General features: G+C 40.5%; 1 protein-coding gene across 1 annotated transcript in view; it reads left to right on the top strand.

The window, feature by feature from the left end:
- C9 (complement C9) overlaps positions 1-17514 on the top strand; it is a gene marked incomplete at its 5' end in the record, with an annotated part of 32927 nt that overhangs the window by 8028 nt on the left and 7385 nt on the right. Inside the window, 6 exons of the mRNA XM_081089671.1 lie at positions 912-1017; positions 1415-1559; positions 1811-1958; positions 7576-7714; positions 11419-11727; positions 16182-16422. Of these exons, the coding sequence (XP_080945797.1) occupies positions 912-1017; positions 1415-1559; positions 1811-1958; positions 7576-7714; positions 11419-11727; positions 16182-16422 (1088 nt within the window). The remainder of the gene's footprint in view (positions 1-911; positions 1018-1414; positions 1560-1810; positions 1959-7575; positions 7715-11418; positions 11728-16181; positions 16423-17514) is intronic.

The raw sequence follows: 17514 nt of genomic DNA, 5'->3' as shown, positions 1-17514 counted from the left end.
AGAAGTTTAAATGGAGGAGATATTCCATGGATCAAGGTCTCAAAGAGGAGCTGGGGTCTAGATCTTGTGTAGAGGGATGAGTTTGACCTTGTCATGCCCCTGGAGTAAGAGGCTACACTATACAAGGAATAGGTATCAGCTGAGGAGCATATAGGCAGAAAGTTGATAAGATTCTTATTTGGTGGCTTCTGTTTACCCCCCTCCCCCTTTTTTCTTCCTGTCATGAATGAGACGTGATGTTACAACCAGAAGAGTTCCAAATGGTGAACCAAGAGACAGAGGAAAGTTCAAGGCCAGAAAAGCACTGCTGAGCTTTGGGCCTGGGGGAGGAAGGGAAGTCTGTCAGTGCCAGAACAGATGATGTTAAAATGCAGAAAGATGAGGAATGAGTTCTGAAGGGGAATGTGAAGTGGCAAGGCTTCCAGTTTGGGAGATGCAGAATGCAGGGGTGGGAAAGCCTGGCTTATGAGGCGCTTGCTTACGGCGTGGCCGAGCCGGCTGGCACAAACTTGCTGGAGACTCAGGCAACTCCAGGCTTTGCCAGACTGTCTGGGGGGTACAAAGTGAAACAAGGTATGTCCTTCAGTGGATTCATAAACTGGTTGGAAATATAAGGCTAATGGATGTAAGACTCCTAGCAGGCTGCCTGACAAGTTTTGCTCCCATCGTCCTCATTTCTGTTGTTGCTAGGTTGAAAGTTAAATTACAATTCAGTACAAAAAGTAAACAAAAAATATGAGTTGAAAATACAAAATGGTATGTGATCAAGTGATTGCGTAATGAGAGACATAACAAAAGGCGAGCAGTATGATTTGGAAAGGGGAAATAGTCAATAAATTAAACTGCCTTGTGAAGACTTCTTGGGAACAGGCATGCGTAAGGGCCGTGGGTTGACATGTTTGTTGTGTTAGTTCTTACCCAGAGCCAGGACAAAGCACCGGCACTCCAGCGCCCATAGACTGCCGACTAAGCGCCTGGAGCGAATGGTCGCCGTGTGACCCTTGCCTAAAACAGAAGGTAAGCCTCCAGTGCTCTTCGCTGCTGACGTCCCCAGATGGGAGCTATGTTGCCAGCATCTCGGGGGAAATGACTATAAGGCAGGGAGCTTCCAACCAAGTTGCAAACTGAGAAGAAAAGACAAACATGTAAATGCATGTGAGTCACCTTGCTGGGTGATCTGAAGGCTGCATGCACACTGAATGAGTGTCATGAGGAACCCTCTTTCGTAGCAGAGACTTCGGTCCTAGAATGTGTGATGTTCCTTTAAATAACGTTAGTGACTGCTTTTATGGCTCCCATCTGAAAATCATAGGCTCATGTGGGTTTGGAGGGCTACAGTGGTATGGGTGCAACTTCAGACCATAATCCCGTTTTGGAATGAGAAATTTTAATGTTTCCAACTGGTTTTGTGCAGTTTCGTTCAAGGAGCGTTGTGGTCTTCGGACAATTTAATGGGCAAAGGTGCTTGGCCAGTCTGGGAGACCGACAACACTGTGTGCCCACTGAGAACTGTGAAGATGCGGATGGTGACTGTGGAAATGACTTTCAATGTGGTACAGGTAATCCTTGCGCTCTGGCTGCTCATGATGGGTTTCTGCTCGCACTTGTGGGTGAAAATAAAGAAACACATGTCTAAGCGCTCGTATTTCCAAGTGTGAGAGGGGCTCCCAAATGGCCATCTATATATTCTGTGCATTCGGTAGTCAAATGTATGTGTGCCCTGCCCGCCAGCGTAAAATTGCACCTGAGACCTTTGGAGGGAGAAATGTTGGCATCAGACGCACAGTGTCTCTCCTGATTCTCATTGCAGGCAGGTGCATAAAGAGGCGGCTTCTGTGCAATGGGGATAATGACTGCGGAGACTATTCAGATGAGGATGATTGTGAAAATGACCCCCGTAAACCCTGCCGTGACAAAGAGGTGGAAGAGTCCGAGATGGGGCGAACAGCTGGCTACGGGTCAGTACTCCACTTGAATGTTCTGGAAGAAGATGAGTGAAAATAACCTCCATCTCTCCTGCATGCTAAAGTGGTACAGGGAGTTCACTGGCAGGAAGAATAGCCTGTGGGGCTCTATTCTGCTTGAATTATGTTTGAGCTTGAAAGAGGATAGGTGCTGAATAAGTATCTCAAGGACAGACTTCCTGACCTCAGCAGGTGTCTGTAGAAGGGACTAGGTTATCACAACATTTGATGATGACTTCTGAGTCCAGTAGAAAATAAAATACCTAATTTATGAACCTCTGGAAGACCATGGCAATGTTGAAATGACATGTTAGCATTTAAAATTGAATTGCCAGTAGTAGGTCTGGGAATTCCATTCAAATGTTTGAATTACCAGGAAAACTATCTTCCATTGGGCCTTCTCCTGGATCTGAACCTGGTTAGAAATTCTCAGGAGGCTCCAGCATTCTGGAGTTGACCCAGGAGAAATTGGACAGAGAAAACCATTCTAATGACAACTAATGATGGTGTTGAGACTATGGTTCTCATTACAGAGCTGAAATTTCACTCACTTTCCATATAAAATATCTTGCTAGGTAAACTCTGATGAAAAGTCTTGGGCAGTTTAGGACCCAGAGTTATGCAGAATAAGATAGATACCATTTGCAGAGATCTGTGTTCTGGAAGTTGGGGAAATGATACCAGCCTGAGTTCTGTTCCTGCAGTCAGAGGACATCCCACGGATGTCCACAGCGTAGTCTCCATGCATTGTTCTGAGCAGTAAAGATACTCTGGGGGCTTTGTTGTCAAATGATCCTCAACAGAGACATAGCTCCTCCCCATCCAATTGTATATGACAGAGATGGCACCTGGCTCCCTTTCATCCCCTGAAAGCAATGTGTCTCTTCATCCTCATAATTCCAGTGCCTGGTGCTTAACAAATACCGCTGGGTGGATACATAGCTGACTAACTTAACTAATAAAAATAAGTGCTTTCTAAAATATTATCAATTGGCATCAGGTAAGACAGAAACTGAGTCCCTAGCAAGACATTCAGGTTCAGGACTCTGGTCCTGGAAATGAAGATGGAGAGAGGAAAGAAGAATGGGGCAATGGTAAGAGCAAGGTTAATAGCGGGACTAAGGTAGCGATTCTCAGCCAGAGGTGACAAGTGGCAGTGTCTGAAGACCATTTCGATGGTCACAACTGTTGGGTGTTAGGATGGGGGCTTTCGGGAGTGATATCCAGTCGGTAGAGGCCCTACAATGCATAGGACAGCCAGACCCCAAATGTCAGAAGTACTGAGGTTGAGAATCCCTACACTAAGAAACTGGATGGTTCCTGAGACTTCTGTTAAAATGGAGATGTCGTCTCTCTCTAAGTTGGAGGAAACTTCCACATCTTCAATCACAGAAGAGAAAAATTCCAGAATAATAAGCCAGGCACCAGATGAAGCATTTCATATCTCTTTTATTCGCTTTATAAAAACTTGCCAAGCAAGCAGCATTCAAATATCACTCACAGAGCCTTTGGCCCTAAGCCTAAAGGTAGGAATTTTGAATCTAATGGATGGTCTAGGGTTCCAAACTCAGCAGGCCCTCTTAATAATTGGCGGAAATGGTATGGGAGTCAGCCAAAACCTCATAACCAGATCACTGCATGCTCCAGTGAGTTCTGACTCTTCCTGATGCTTTCCTCAGGGAGAGACTGGGAGTGGTGAAAGCCTAATATTACTTTATTTTGCTTTCCACGGGATCCAAGAAACAGTTTTCTCCCTAATCTAAATAAAAAGGCTTGAAGCAGCGAATGACATATGTTATGTATTCTCACTTCATGCAAATTTACATCGTGTCTTATAGGAAAAGGCTACAGAAATCTTGGACCATTTAGCTGAAAAACAATTATTTATAATTCTTTGGTTTCCTTTGTTCGGGGAAAAGATAATTTGTTATATTGCATTTGCCAAGGAGTTTCACATTGAGGTATCCCAGAGAGCTGGCTGGGGCTCCTTAAATACCTCATGCTTTACCACAGTCAGGGGTGATGACAGGGAACATAAACCTTTATTTTTCCACCATGCCACTTACCTTTTTCTTCTCCCCACATGGCCATTTCCACAACATCACCTCTCCTGCATCACTACAAAGCCCACACGTTGACACCCTAACTTCAAACAAAACTAACGTTAGACAATGAAACGCAAGCATTATTTATTACCTAAATATTTGAATTAAGAATGTAGAAGAGTAATATACATTAGTAATTCATATTAAGAGGAGGTTTCAAAATAACATTCTTTATTATATTTATTATATTCTTCCATATGATTAATATTACATATTTATTTACTATACATCTCCATTACTCTAACACAGGGCTATGGCATTATATTGATCTAGAGCAGGGGTCCTCAAACTACGGCCCACGGGCCACATGCAAATACAAATATTGTCTTTGTTCCCATTTTGCTTTTTTACTTCAAAATCAGATATGTGCAGTATGCATAGGAATTTGTTCATAGTTTTTTTTTTAAACTATAGTCCGGCCCTCCAACGGTCTGAGGGACAGTGAACTGGCCCCCTGTTTAAAAAGTTTGAGGACCCCTGGTCTAGAGGTACTAGACATAAACATTCCAACCATAACAACATGCTTATCAGTTGCTCCTACACCGTCCAGTCTCAAAAAATTCAACAAGTCTTATCAACAGTAATATCCAGTCAGGTTATTTTACACACGAAAGTCATAAGTACTCATAATAATTAATTTAGGCTTCTTTTTTTTTTACATTTGAAGGATTTATTTATTTATTTATTTAGACTCTCATTTAAATTCTTATGCCAGGAGAATTGACTTGCACAAATGTTTCAGCCTCTTGTCTTATAGGCGTCTGAGATTCTCCAGAAATGTTTAGGAAAATCCCCAACCCATCTTGCATTCATTGAAAAATACATAAATCCAAACCAGCTGCAAATGATATACAACATGCAAGGGATTACTTTTTCTGTGTGATCTAGGAATAAGACCACTTCGGTGGAGGGAGTTTCTCTTCAGATCACCTGGTAGATTGGAGCTGCCGGTGGTTCTAGATGCAGGTGTGAAAACAGGCATCTCTAAGTGCTGCCAAAGAACACATGTCTTCTTAGTTCCCAGGCAATGACATTCGATCCGTGAGAGGTTTTCATGTTTCTTGGCAGAAAGAAATTGGCTTATTCTAGACTAGACTGGCTGTCTCTGTCGGAGTGGAACCAAGTCAAAAGTTTTGAAACATTTCTTCCTTAGCTGTGCTTTTGGACCATGGAGCAGCTTCGTTGTAACTTTCCAGATGAATCCAGTCAACTTTCTGATCTGTAAATCGATAACCTTCAAACCGGGATTTGGGTACCATGGGGTACAAAAGGGTTTTCCAAGGGGGAGGGAGACTAGTACATTTTAAGATAATAGTTTCCTCAACTGTTACTTATTTCATCAATCTAACTCTTGGTAAATTCTCAATTCTATATGTACATATTTGTCATAAAATTGGTAAGCTTGATGACTCTGTGGCATTCCAGTTGTCAAGCCCATTCTCCTTGCTCACCTCCCCTTTTACAATCATCCAACTCCCATCACCCATTTCACATTTTATAATGGGGTGGAAAAAACAACTCCAAACGTTAACACTCAATTGGACTCTATCTAGCACTTTGTAAGTCAAGTGGTCTCCAGTTCTTATTAGTAGCAACATTAAAAATATCCTAATCAATTATCAGATAATGGATTATAAAAATGATTTTTGATGAGAGAGTAGCATGTTATGAAAGAAAAGTCTTGGCCTAAAACTCAGAAGATCAAAGAACTGCCCTATGCAGTTTGGCTCAGTGTATGGAGTGTCAACCCATGGACTGAAGGGTCCTGAGTTCAATTTTGGTCCAAGGGCACATACCTCAGTTGCAGGATCAGTTCCCAGCCCTAGTCAGGGCTTGTGTGGGAGGCAACCAATCAATGTGTCTTTCACATCACTGGTTCTCTCTGTCTCTCCCCTCCCTTCTGCTCTCTCTAAAAGAAAAAAAAAAAAGTTTAAAGAACTGACTGACATTGCTATGGCAACCTTTCTACTATTCTCTACTTTTTTATGTCAGTCAAGTTTCTTGACATTTACCTCTATAAAAATAAAGTGATAATAAAATTGATACTGAGCCTTGTCTGTTTTCTAGCAAAGCAATAAGTAATATTCATCCATGAAGTGAGAAATGGTTCATTTTAGCTATATGGTCAGCCTTGAGCAAGATATTCCTGGATTAGTTTCTTAATTTGCCTTCCACTAACGTTGAGCTATACTGTTAATTTTCTTTGTAGATTCAAAGCTTATTAAGAATGTGCTGTTTATATAAAGATGTTGTTTTTAACTAATTCACTTGCAGTAGGATAACCTTTTAATTATTATTATTTATTATTTTTGCATTAGCAATGGGTTCATAGTAAGCCATCCATACCCTTTGATAGTTCCTCTTGGAACCATTGTCTGAACCTGTAAGCCAGCTCATGGAAGTTGGGAATGTGGTCTAGAGAAAGGGAAGAGTTTATGCTCTTGCGCCAAGCTAAGTATAGGTGTGAGGCTCAACCCTACGTGGGCCTCCTTGGCCCGGGTCATTTATTTCAGATACAGCTTAGACAGCAATGACTGTTCCTCCAGTTAACAAAGGTGAACTTCACAAAGAATGAACTGCTTCCTGTTCGTTGTTTTTCGGTATACAAATCAAACTTGACTTTTTAAAAGCTAAACAGGATTCCTATTTCTGAATTCTAGTTTGCCAAATGAAAATATTTTTCTGTGAGAAAAAAGTAGAACTTCTGAGAATGCCTTGCCAGGATGCTGAAATTTTGGGGTTCCTCTTGGAAACAGAAATAATAATATAAACCTGGAGGGAATGAGGTTCTTGATAGGCAGTGAGACAACTGGAGGAAAAGGCTTAGGTTAAAAGAGAATGTGGAGTGGAAGAGCACCAATGGTGATTCACAAGTTAAAAATTACATGTATATGTTATACTGCCCCCCTGAGGTGCTGTGTTCTCAAATAATTTAAATATGTGAATTAAAGCATTGGCTCTTAGTTCACTAAGGGAGGTTAGCTAAGAGTTACAGCGATGAAGTTAAGACTCTAGGCTCCAGATTTATTGCATTTCTTTATTTAATATATTTGTATTGATTTCAGAGAGAAAGGGAGAGATAGAGAGAGATAGAAACATCAATGATTAGAGAGAATCATGTATTGGCTGCCTCCTGCACACCCCACACTGGGGATCGAGCCCACAACCCAGGAACATGCCCTGACTGTGAATCGAAGAACCATGACCTCCTGGTTCATAGGTTGATGCTCAACCACTGAGCCATGCCAGCTGGGCTATTGCCTTCCTTTCATTGTGCTCTCCACAGTGTCCTAGTTGCCTAAAAGTCTCCATGGCCTATGAGGTATGCTGTCTGCCAGAAACATAGAGCAGAGGTGAATGGGCTCTTGCTTCTGTTCCTGAATATATCCGACATATATTAGGTGATGAGGACATGAGCAGAAGCTCTCTCTTTGCCCCGCTACAGAAGGCTGCCTTGCACTAGCTTCTGGAATCTCCCTACCTGATGTCCCTGTGTTCATCCTCAGGATCAACATCTTAGGGATGGTTCCCCTAACCACGCCCTTCGACAATGAGTTCTACAATGGACTGTGTGACCGCGTTCGGGATGGAAACACCTTGACCTACTACCGTAAACCCTGGAATGTGGCTACTCTGGTCTATGAAGTAAGTCTCCCCAGAAGAAAACACATTGTTCCCCTCTTAGTTGAAAGCTGATTCAATAAGCCTAATACTAAATAATGTGAAAAATTCAGTAGAATAAGAATTTAATGTAAATATAAGATTGGCTTAAAGAAGAGGATTTATATCTTGGATCTCTTTAGAAAATATACAGTAATCTATAATCAACCCACAGTAACATGGGCCTGCCTAGTGATAAGAGTTTTGGCAAATACCTAGACTCCATAAAAAGAATCATCTAAGGTTCTGATAAAACTGAAAACTTAATTAGTGCTACTTTAACTGCTGAGTATGCTACTTTCATGCTATTTAAGGTTGTTTTTTTGCTAGCCTATTAATGAAAACTTTTCGCTTGTTTTCCTTCACTATTCCCTTTTGTAAAGCCTGCTTGACTAATGTGAATGGCTATTTTCACTTACCTAAAACCCCCCTGGCTCTTGTGAAACTATTTCTCAAAGTAATTTTTACTTTACAAAATGCCACTCCAAACTCACCACCTCCCTGAATTCTTTTGAACCATCTATAAATTGGACCTATTCAAAGGATTAATATTTACCACCTTTAGCTGTACCTTCTTTGGTCTAAGCAAGATCTAATAAAGAATATAATTAGCTTATTCTAAACCAGGAGCTAAAATCTGTTTCTTTCAATAGTCCCATTGGTGACAAAGTCCTTTTTTATTGTTGTCTCTCCTACCAGTTTGAGAAACATATATACTATTTAAAAAGTGTAGTTAAGAGTCCTTTTATTTCTATCAATGTTGGAAATCAATCCCTACCCATTGTAGTCTAAAAGATCATGTTCTCCCATGAATGCTAAAAGTTGTAATGTCTGGACTGTTTGGCATTTTTCTCACATGTGACCACATTGTCATACTTTTTGTTCCTGTAATTTCAGAAGAGAATCAGTTTCCCACAAATCTCAGGGAACATTTTGAATTATTGCTCTTTCTCCATCTTGCCAGGTGTACCCTCTTTAAAAGCACATTTTTTGGAAGGAAGAGTGATAATCTTTTTAAAAAGTATTATATGTTCTACTTTCTTAAAAACAATATTCAAAGATAAGGTAACCTTTGTCATTGCTGATGGAAGAAGGGTTGTTGTTGTGTTTTATTTCATTTTATTTTGTTCTCAAGTATACATCATACACTTTTCTTGTCTTAGTTACTATAACCAAGCTCTTAGCTTCCCTATAGAGGTAGTAACTGGTGAGGGCCAGAAAGTTGCCCAGGACAGATCTTAAAGCTACATTTGGAGAGTAAGCCCCCTGTTTTTCCTTATGTACAACCCTGGGCACAGATGTGCTTCCTCATTCAGAATGTTTTGAGTTTTACAAAGAAGATGTGGTCTTTCCATGTATATTACTTACACCCCCCTCTCCCAGTGGAGTTAGGAGAGGCATTCTATAATCAAGCATATCAGTCTTTCCACAGAAGAACTAACCCATGTTCACACAAAGTGAGAGAAATGAAGACCATAAATAACTACTTATAAGTTCAGATCAGATTAATTCATCCAAATGAGTTTTGGCATCAAGGTTATAAAAAGCAGGTAGGGATTGTGGACCTGAATATTTATTTGGTGCCATCGGAGGAAGAGTGCTGATGGAATTGTTATAAGGCTTGCTGAAGTCCCCCATTCAAGGGTGCTACTCCTGTTGGTGCCCCCCTTATTCTAATCATTATGGTCTTAGAAAATACATAGCTGAGCTTGTTTGCAGTCAATAAATATTAGTTATATTGGATCTGCTTATTAAATTGAATAAATATTTATGAGCATCTACTATGTGCCAGTCAATTTACTAACTAGTGACTCTATAGTAGCATTTGGATAAGACATACACGGTCCCTGACTCCCCCCTGGAGTTTACCATCTGAAGGCCTATTGAATAAGCAATTATAAAAGGGGAGGAGTTTTCATTTTGCTTTATTTTAAGAGTCATGGAAACTTATAGAAAATGGATTTGTTCATCTGTGGGGTCAGGAAAGTCCTCTCTGATGTTGAAGTTAAGACTTGAAATAGGTGTAAGAACTAAGAAGGGCAAGGGGTAAAATGGGCATATGTGTGAGAGAATGGGTATCAGTATGCAATGTTGGTGTTATGGGAGGCTGGGCAGGTTGTATTAGAGAACATTCTAGAAAGTATAAAAGAGCCCTGTGGTGGGAAGACGTATAGGCTGTAGAAAGCTAGAGTACAGTAAAGAGAGATTAACTTGGAATAAGTCTAGTTCAGACTTTATCTTCCAGGCAGAGGGGAGACTGAAATATGTTAAGCAGGGAACTAACTTGGTTAGGTTATTCTTCCCCCTTCCACTGAATAATTTTCCCAGCATGCCTTGTTTTAAAGAAAATTACATGCATTTTTGTCTTTCTCCACTAGATGGTAACTTTAGGTTTCCTGTCTTTGTTTGTTCAGTCTCCTGTACCAAAGACAGAGTAACTTAGAAACCACAGAAATGTAATTCTCACAGTCCTGGAGGCTGGCAGTTTGAGATAAAATTGCTAGCATGCTCACGTTAGGACCCTCTTCTAGGTCACAGATCTCTTTCTGTGTTTGCACGTGATGGAAGGGGAGGGAGCTCTGTGGGGCTACTTTTATAAGAGCACTAATCCTACTCATGAAGGCACCTCTTTAAGGCCTCACCTCCTACTACCAGTACATTGAGCATTAGGATTTTAACATATGGGTGGGGTAGGGGTAGAACATTCCAACCCTGTGCAGAACAGTGGCCCAATGCATGCTACTGAATCTAATCTATGCCACTGACAAGAGATGGGTGTCTCCTTCCCAGACGAGTGTTACAAGGACCTCTGGAAAGAGCTTAGCCATTGAGAGTAACAATCTTCCCATTGATACCTGAGCATAGACGTCTTGGCAAAGAATGCTTTGATCGAAAGTTTTAATTTTTAAGTAGGTTGTTTAGTTCTGGATTTTTTTTTTCCATGCAAAAAATGAATGCGGGGGTGGGGGAGCAATCAAAGTGTCCAACAGCTCAATAGATTATGCAAGGAAAAATGCTCCCTCCCCACATTCCCATTCACGGTTGTCCTTCTCAAGGGCAAACTCTCTCTCTATGGTTTGTCTATCTTTCCAATAATTTTCCATGAGTAAATGTATGTATTGGTTTTTATTAATTTTACAGGCAGTAGCATGTAAAGGTGACAAGGCAGTTCAAGTCTCAAGTCCCAGCCTCTCTACTTAAATTAATTAACATGTGCAAAATACACAAAATAGGTTCTGGCCCATAAGCCATCCAGAAGTGTTAGCTTTTATCATTTCTTATTTTCTTTTTTCTTATACACAAGTGGAAGTATATTGTGCATCTTTTATGGAACTTGCTTTTAAATTATTAATATATTAACTTTTGAAAGCTTGCTATGTTCTAAAACTTCCATTTGCATTATTTAATTGAATCCTCACAACCACCTTTGGGCTAGCTGTGGTGAGCATCTCTGTTTCACAGACTAGGAATCAGACTAGGCAGACAGAGGTTATTGTAATGTCCTCCAAGACATTACAACATTATTACCAATTGTATTTGAACCCCAGCAATCTCATCTCAGGGCCTTTACTTTCACCTCCTTTAAAGGCTCTACTGCCTTTCAAATAATTATGGGGGAGGGGGGTCTTTGTTTATTTTGGATGGTTTTTGTATGCTGTTTATAACAACACTTTGTTATTCTCCTTTAGACCAGAGTTGGTAGAAATTTAAGAACTGAACATTATGAAGAACAGTTTAAAGCATTCCAATCAGTCATTCGAGAGTCAACATCAAACTTTAATGCAGACATATCTCTAAAATACACACCGACTGAAAAACTTGGGAAGCATAAAATTCTTCCTCAGGGAGGGCCATCGCACAGTGGGCCTGACAATCCTTCTGCAGGAGAAGACTCCCTCGCGCCTGATGCTTCCCAAGGAAGTGCTGCTGGCTCGTTCCGATTTCGGTATTCCAAAAATGAAACTTACCAGCGGTTTTTGTCATATTCTTCCAAGAAGGTAAGACTGAACACTTCACATAGAGAATGTAATGGGATAGTTTTCAAACTAACCAAACCCGCTCTTTCAAGTTTACATGTGTAGAGCCCCTAAGAGAGAGAAAGAATTAATTCTCAACAAATCCTCCAGTGAGTTTCCAAAATGTCAGGAAGGAGAATGGTAACTGGAGAAAAATGCCATATAGGATCTTTAGTAATAGTAAGAGATGTTTGCTGGTTGTAGACAGAGAATAAATGTATTAAGAACTCAGAGCATACTTTTTGACTGAGATTATAATAATAGACTTCTCAATTTATGCTAGTACTATCTTCAGGCTCCTGTAACAACATACCAGAGACAGAGTAACTTAGAAACAAATTACTGCATACTTTGGTAATTCATTGCAATGCCTAAGATATTGACCATGTACTTACTATAAAGTGTGTCTCTAAAGTTACAAATGCCATAAAATTGTACACATTGCATATCAAATTAGTCTGTTTACTTTGTAATCATACCTTTAATTTTAGATTTTGAAAATGTGTTTGTCTTTAATATGTAAGCCAGGTTTCAAAGTTTGTGTCATTATCCAGGTGACAGGCTGGAGTGCGATGGCTTGGCTGGCCTGGGCCTCCCTCTTTCTTTGCTGGGGCGGGGGGGGGGGGGGGGGCGAGGCCAGCCTGTGAGGGGCAGTCTGCCTACCTGATCACCCCCAACTGCTCACCTGCCTACCTGATCATCCCTAACTACTCGCCTGCCTACCTGATCACCCCTAACTGCTTGCTGGGGGGTGGGGTAATATACTTTCTATAATCAGCATGATACTTATAAAATGCTCATTCTTCCTTTATGGATATCACAATCATCTATTTAGATACCCTTCTCCCACTTTTAGTACTTATGCCTAATGATATAATCCTATATAATAAAAGGCCAGAGGCATCACAACCTGAACGACCAGAGACCAGACCACCACAGCCCCTTGCAGGGCTGGCCCTGCCCCCAAGCAAGCGGTTAGGGGCAATCAGGCAGGCAGGCAGAGTGGTTAGGGGTGATCAGGTAGGCAGACCAGCAGTTAGGGGTGATCAAGTAGGCAGACGGCCCCTCGCAGGGCTGGCCCCGCCCCCCAGCAAAGAAAGAGGGAGGCCCAGACCAGCCAAGCCATTGCACTCCAGCCTATCGCCTGTAGAGGGAGGCCACCAGTGGCAGGGGAGGGCGGGCAGTGCTGCACAGATGGCAAGCAGTGGCAGTGGCAGGGGTGAGGCCAGCAGCCTGCAGCCAGAGAAAGGAAAGCCCCAATAGGCCCTGATCTCAGGCCAGGCCTAGGGACCCTACCCGAGGGGTCCCAGATTGTGAGAGGGTGCAGGCCAGGCTGAGGGACCCCCCAAGTGCAGAATTTTCATGCACTGGGCCTCTAGTAGTTTTATATGGTTCTGTATATTGCCTATATATTCACAAGTGTGAATATGAAAATGTGAAGTTGGAAAACCCTTTAAATCATTCAACAAATATCTATTTGTACATTTACTATGTGGCCAAGAACTGCTCCAGGTGCTTAAAATCCATTTGTGAACCAAACTAACAAAGAGTCCTAGTCCTGACCTCGTGGACGGGACAAAAATCAGCAGGGTAAGATAGACAAAAAGAATAAACATGAGAGCAAAAAAGGAAGCTATATAGTATTTAAAAAATGATAAGTGCTACAGAATACAAGGAAAAATAGAGTCACATAATGGAAATCAGTAGAGTGAGACAGATGACGGTATTACAAAGGAAGCTTCATTGAGGAGATAAGATCTGAGCAAAAATTTGAAGAGAGGATATAGCCAAATAGCTATATTTGGGATGACGTATCTGGCAGAAGGAAGTTTTAGAGACAATCTCTAAGATGGGAACATACCTCCCCATTGGGCCAAAGTGAACCAGAGGAGGAAAGGCTGTAGAGGTTGCCTGGGACCATACCATGAAGGATCTCAGCCTAATCTAAGAGTGTGTTTTTTTCCTCTGAGGGACATAAGAGGTCATTTGAATATTTTTCATTGAAGACTGATAAACCTTAATATGTTTTAAAGATTGCTCTTGGTACTCTATTAAGAAGAGATTATGAGTGTTAAGGGCAGAAGCAAGGTTTGTTAAAAAGCTACTGCAGGAATCCAGGTGAGAGATGATGGCAGTTCAAACAGGACAGTTGTAGAGTCAAACATGACTAAGGTTTGGGGCCTGAGTGACTGGAAGGATGGAGTTGCTGTCAAATGCAATGGAGGTAGAGCAAGTTTGGAGGAGAACACTGGTGGTTACGTTTTAGTTAGATTAGAGATGAGACGTCTGTTAGACATCTAATTGGAGATGTCACGTAAGAAGTTAATGCCCTAGAACCTTGCTACTGAAAGTGTGGTCCATGGACCAGCAGCTTCTAAATCACTGGGAAACTAGAATTTCAGACTCTAACCCAGACCTACTGAATCAGAACTGCACTTTAACAAGATTCTCTAGGTGACTTGTTCGTACCTTACAGTTTGAGGACTTCCCTAGAAGTAAGAAAAGAAACACTATCAAGGAGAAAAGAGTGATAAACTATGTCAAATATACTAATATGTCAAAGAAGATGAGGACCGGTGGCTTGAGCATTTTGAAGGTCATTGGTAACCTCAAAAAGGAAAGTTTTGTTGGGGTTGTAAGGGCAGCAGCATGACTAGATTAGATTTCAGAGAAACTGGGAAGAGAAGAATTGGAAACAGCCAGGAAAGAAACCTCTTTAAGGGAATTTTGTTTCTAATGAAAACAAAGATATAGGTAGTAATGTTTGGACAAGTGAAGTCAAGAGTTTGTTTTTAAATTCCTGTAAGATAGAAGACACAACAGTGTGTTTGAATAGGAATGGCCTAAGGCTTACTTCTAAAATAATTTGAGCCAAAGGACATAACATCTTTCTGATAAGATATACTTCCTAATTTTAGCAACAATGCAAAGGAATCCAAATATGTTTTGTGCATCTTTGAGAGTCCACTGAAAGTTATTATTGCAAGTTATCAGATGGAGAACTCATATGACTTACTATGGATATAGTAAAGCCTTTTAGGATTTTTGTTAGAGATTGAGTCAGCCACTGTCACCTGCAGTTAGGCCATGCAGTGTGAACAGTCATGCTTCTAGAACACAGAAAGTTTGGTGTGATGTTTGTATATACTGTTTTTAACTCCCATGCAATCAACATGTGCCAACCACAGTTACAGAAGGAGAATCTCAAAACAATCATCTGGAAAATCATGGGTGCCATTGTAATTTAGTTTTGGCTGGCACAGTCTGCTAGCATTGAATCACATAGTTCCTCACTGCCCTAGTGTCTAAAGACATTCAAGCCATCATTCCAAGGAACATTTAACTGTTGAGCTGTGTTCATCTGGCTTGAGATCCTTGTCTTACAATCGTGTCTATTCCATCTGTATTTTCAAAGCTCAAGAGGACATAGTGGAAGGAAGAGGGAGACCTGAGACGTAGGTTTTTAATACCAATCATTAGCATGGACTATTTGTGTCATTTGGGGCAAATAACTTGATACCTTTGGATCACAGTTTCTTCATCTGTAAAATAAAAAGATTGGGTTTCATATATACTATCTACATTTCCTTCCATTGTTAACATTTTTAAATCAACTTAATGAGTATAATTTGCACACAATCAAATGCAAAGATTTTAAGCATATAGTTCCATGAGTTTTGACTATTGTATCCCCCATGCAACCACCTCCTCAAACAAAATATAGCACATTTCCAGGACCTCAAGAAAATTCCTTCATGCCCTTTGTGGTCAATTTCTTACCACCTGAGAGGTGACCAATGACCAAATTTCTCTGAACATAGCTTAGTTTCACCTGTTCCAGAACTTCATATAAACGGAACAATAGAGTATATATTCTTTGTGTCTGACAATTCACTCAGTGTAATATTTTTTTACAGTGTTATGTTGTTACATGTATTCGTAGTTCATTTCTTTTTCTTTTTCTTTTTTTTGCTAACTAGTTTTCCTTCATGTGAACATACTACAATTTGTTTACAATTCCCCTGTTTATGGACATTTTAATCATTTCCAATTTTAAGCTGTTCTAAAAGTCTTATACAGGTCTTTTTGTGGAAAACTTTTTCATTGATCTTAGATAAATATGTAAAAGTGGGATTACTAGCCATAGGGTTGCTGTGTGTTTGCTTTTATAAGAAACTATCAAACAGTTCTTCAAAGTGGTTACACCATTTTCCACTCCCACCACTAATGTATGAAAGGGTGCTAGCTGCTGCACATCTTCACCAACACTTGGTATTAATCATATTTTAAGGTTGCCATTCTACTGGGTTAAAGTGATATCTTACAGTCACTCCTAAAAAAATGTATTGCCTGTGGAAGTTTCAAATTTTGTGACTTTTAAATTTGAAATAATGGTGGTAAAACTCACATTTATTGTCTTCTGCTCCACAACAAAGGAAAAAATGTTTCTGCATGTGAAAGGAGAAGTTGCCCTGGGAAGATTTGTGATGAGAAATCGGGACATCATGCTGACATCAACTTTCTTGGATGATTTAAAATATCTGCCACCTACCTATGAAAAGGGGGAATATTTTGCATTTTTGGAAACCTATGGAACTCACTACAGTAGTTCTGGGTCTCTGGGAGGATTATATGAACTGATATATGTTTTGGATAAAGCTTCCATGGAAAAACACGGTATACCTAGAAGTAGAGCTCTAACTTCTAATAATGTTTTCTTCCTGTTGGTGGCCTCTGTCAGTGTTTATAGGCTTTAGAATAATGTAACCTGCTTCCTTGAGAGGACACTCTCCCTGCCCTTTGACACTTAAAGCCCTGTCAAACAGCAAACTGGCTTCAGACAAGATGCCTTAATCATGCACTAGTCAGCAGCTGAAATCATATTGCAATGTAATGTTATCGGTAATCCTGCTTTAAGTGAAGAACTATTTAAAAGGTGAAAGAAAGTATGAGAGACATAATTTACACAACCTATTTCTTATTCAGTAGGCTGGTTCATTATGTGTATGCTAATTATCGTCAAAGTATTCTTCATCATTGTAAGGGAAATACTGATCTAAATTTTCTCTTCGGGAAAAGGGAAGAAGCAATGTTAACATCACATAAGTCTAACATCTTAAAGCAAGGGTGGAAAATTAGGTCTCCATTGTATGATGACAGTTCTAATCATTTGGTGGTAGTCAAATTGGGTCCATGTTGAGTAGGTTTCTGATCACACTTAAAATCATAGAAAGAAGGCCATGGTTGACCATCAGTGTTTGCCATATGTACAGGATAGGCCTCTGTGCTACATAATTGCCATCCTGGCCTAAAGGCTTTTATCTAAATCTTTTAAGAATAAAATAGAGGCAAAGGGACTATGTTAATAAGTTTTAATAATTAATTTTATAACTATGGCAAGTTATAATATTTCTTAAAGAGGTGATAGACGCCAGCATATTTCCTCTCTCTGCTCTAAAAATTGGGGGGAGTGTCTCTGAGGAAGGGAAGTATTGCCAAAAATCACTTCCATGGCTCCTTCCCCGAAGCCTGTGGCAGTGTCAGGTGAAGAATGGGATGCACCTATGATAGTAAAGCCTGGCTATCTGTGATAGTGTCCACACCACTGGTAAACACTCTGTGAGTGAAATAAACATGATCCAGCCAGAACCAGTTGCTCCTAGTACTCCGTCTAGTTTGGGCAGGTAGAAGAAGCCTACCTGGGGGAGTGGAACAGGAGATGGCTGTGCTGATACTGCTCACAGGGCTTATGCCCACAAGATAGTCCCT

The sequence above is a fragment of the Myotis nattereri genome, assembly GCF_964212035.1.
Source record: "Myotis nattereri genome assembly, chromosome: 4".
Classification (NCBI taxonomy): domain Eukaryota; kingdom Metazoa; phylum Chordata; class Mammalia; order Chiroptera; family Vespertilionidae; genus Myotis; species Myotis nattereri.
This window is presented reverse-complemented; position numbering and strand designations above follow the sequence as displayed.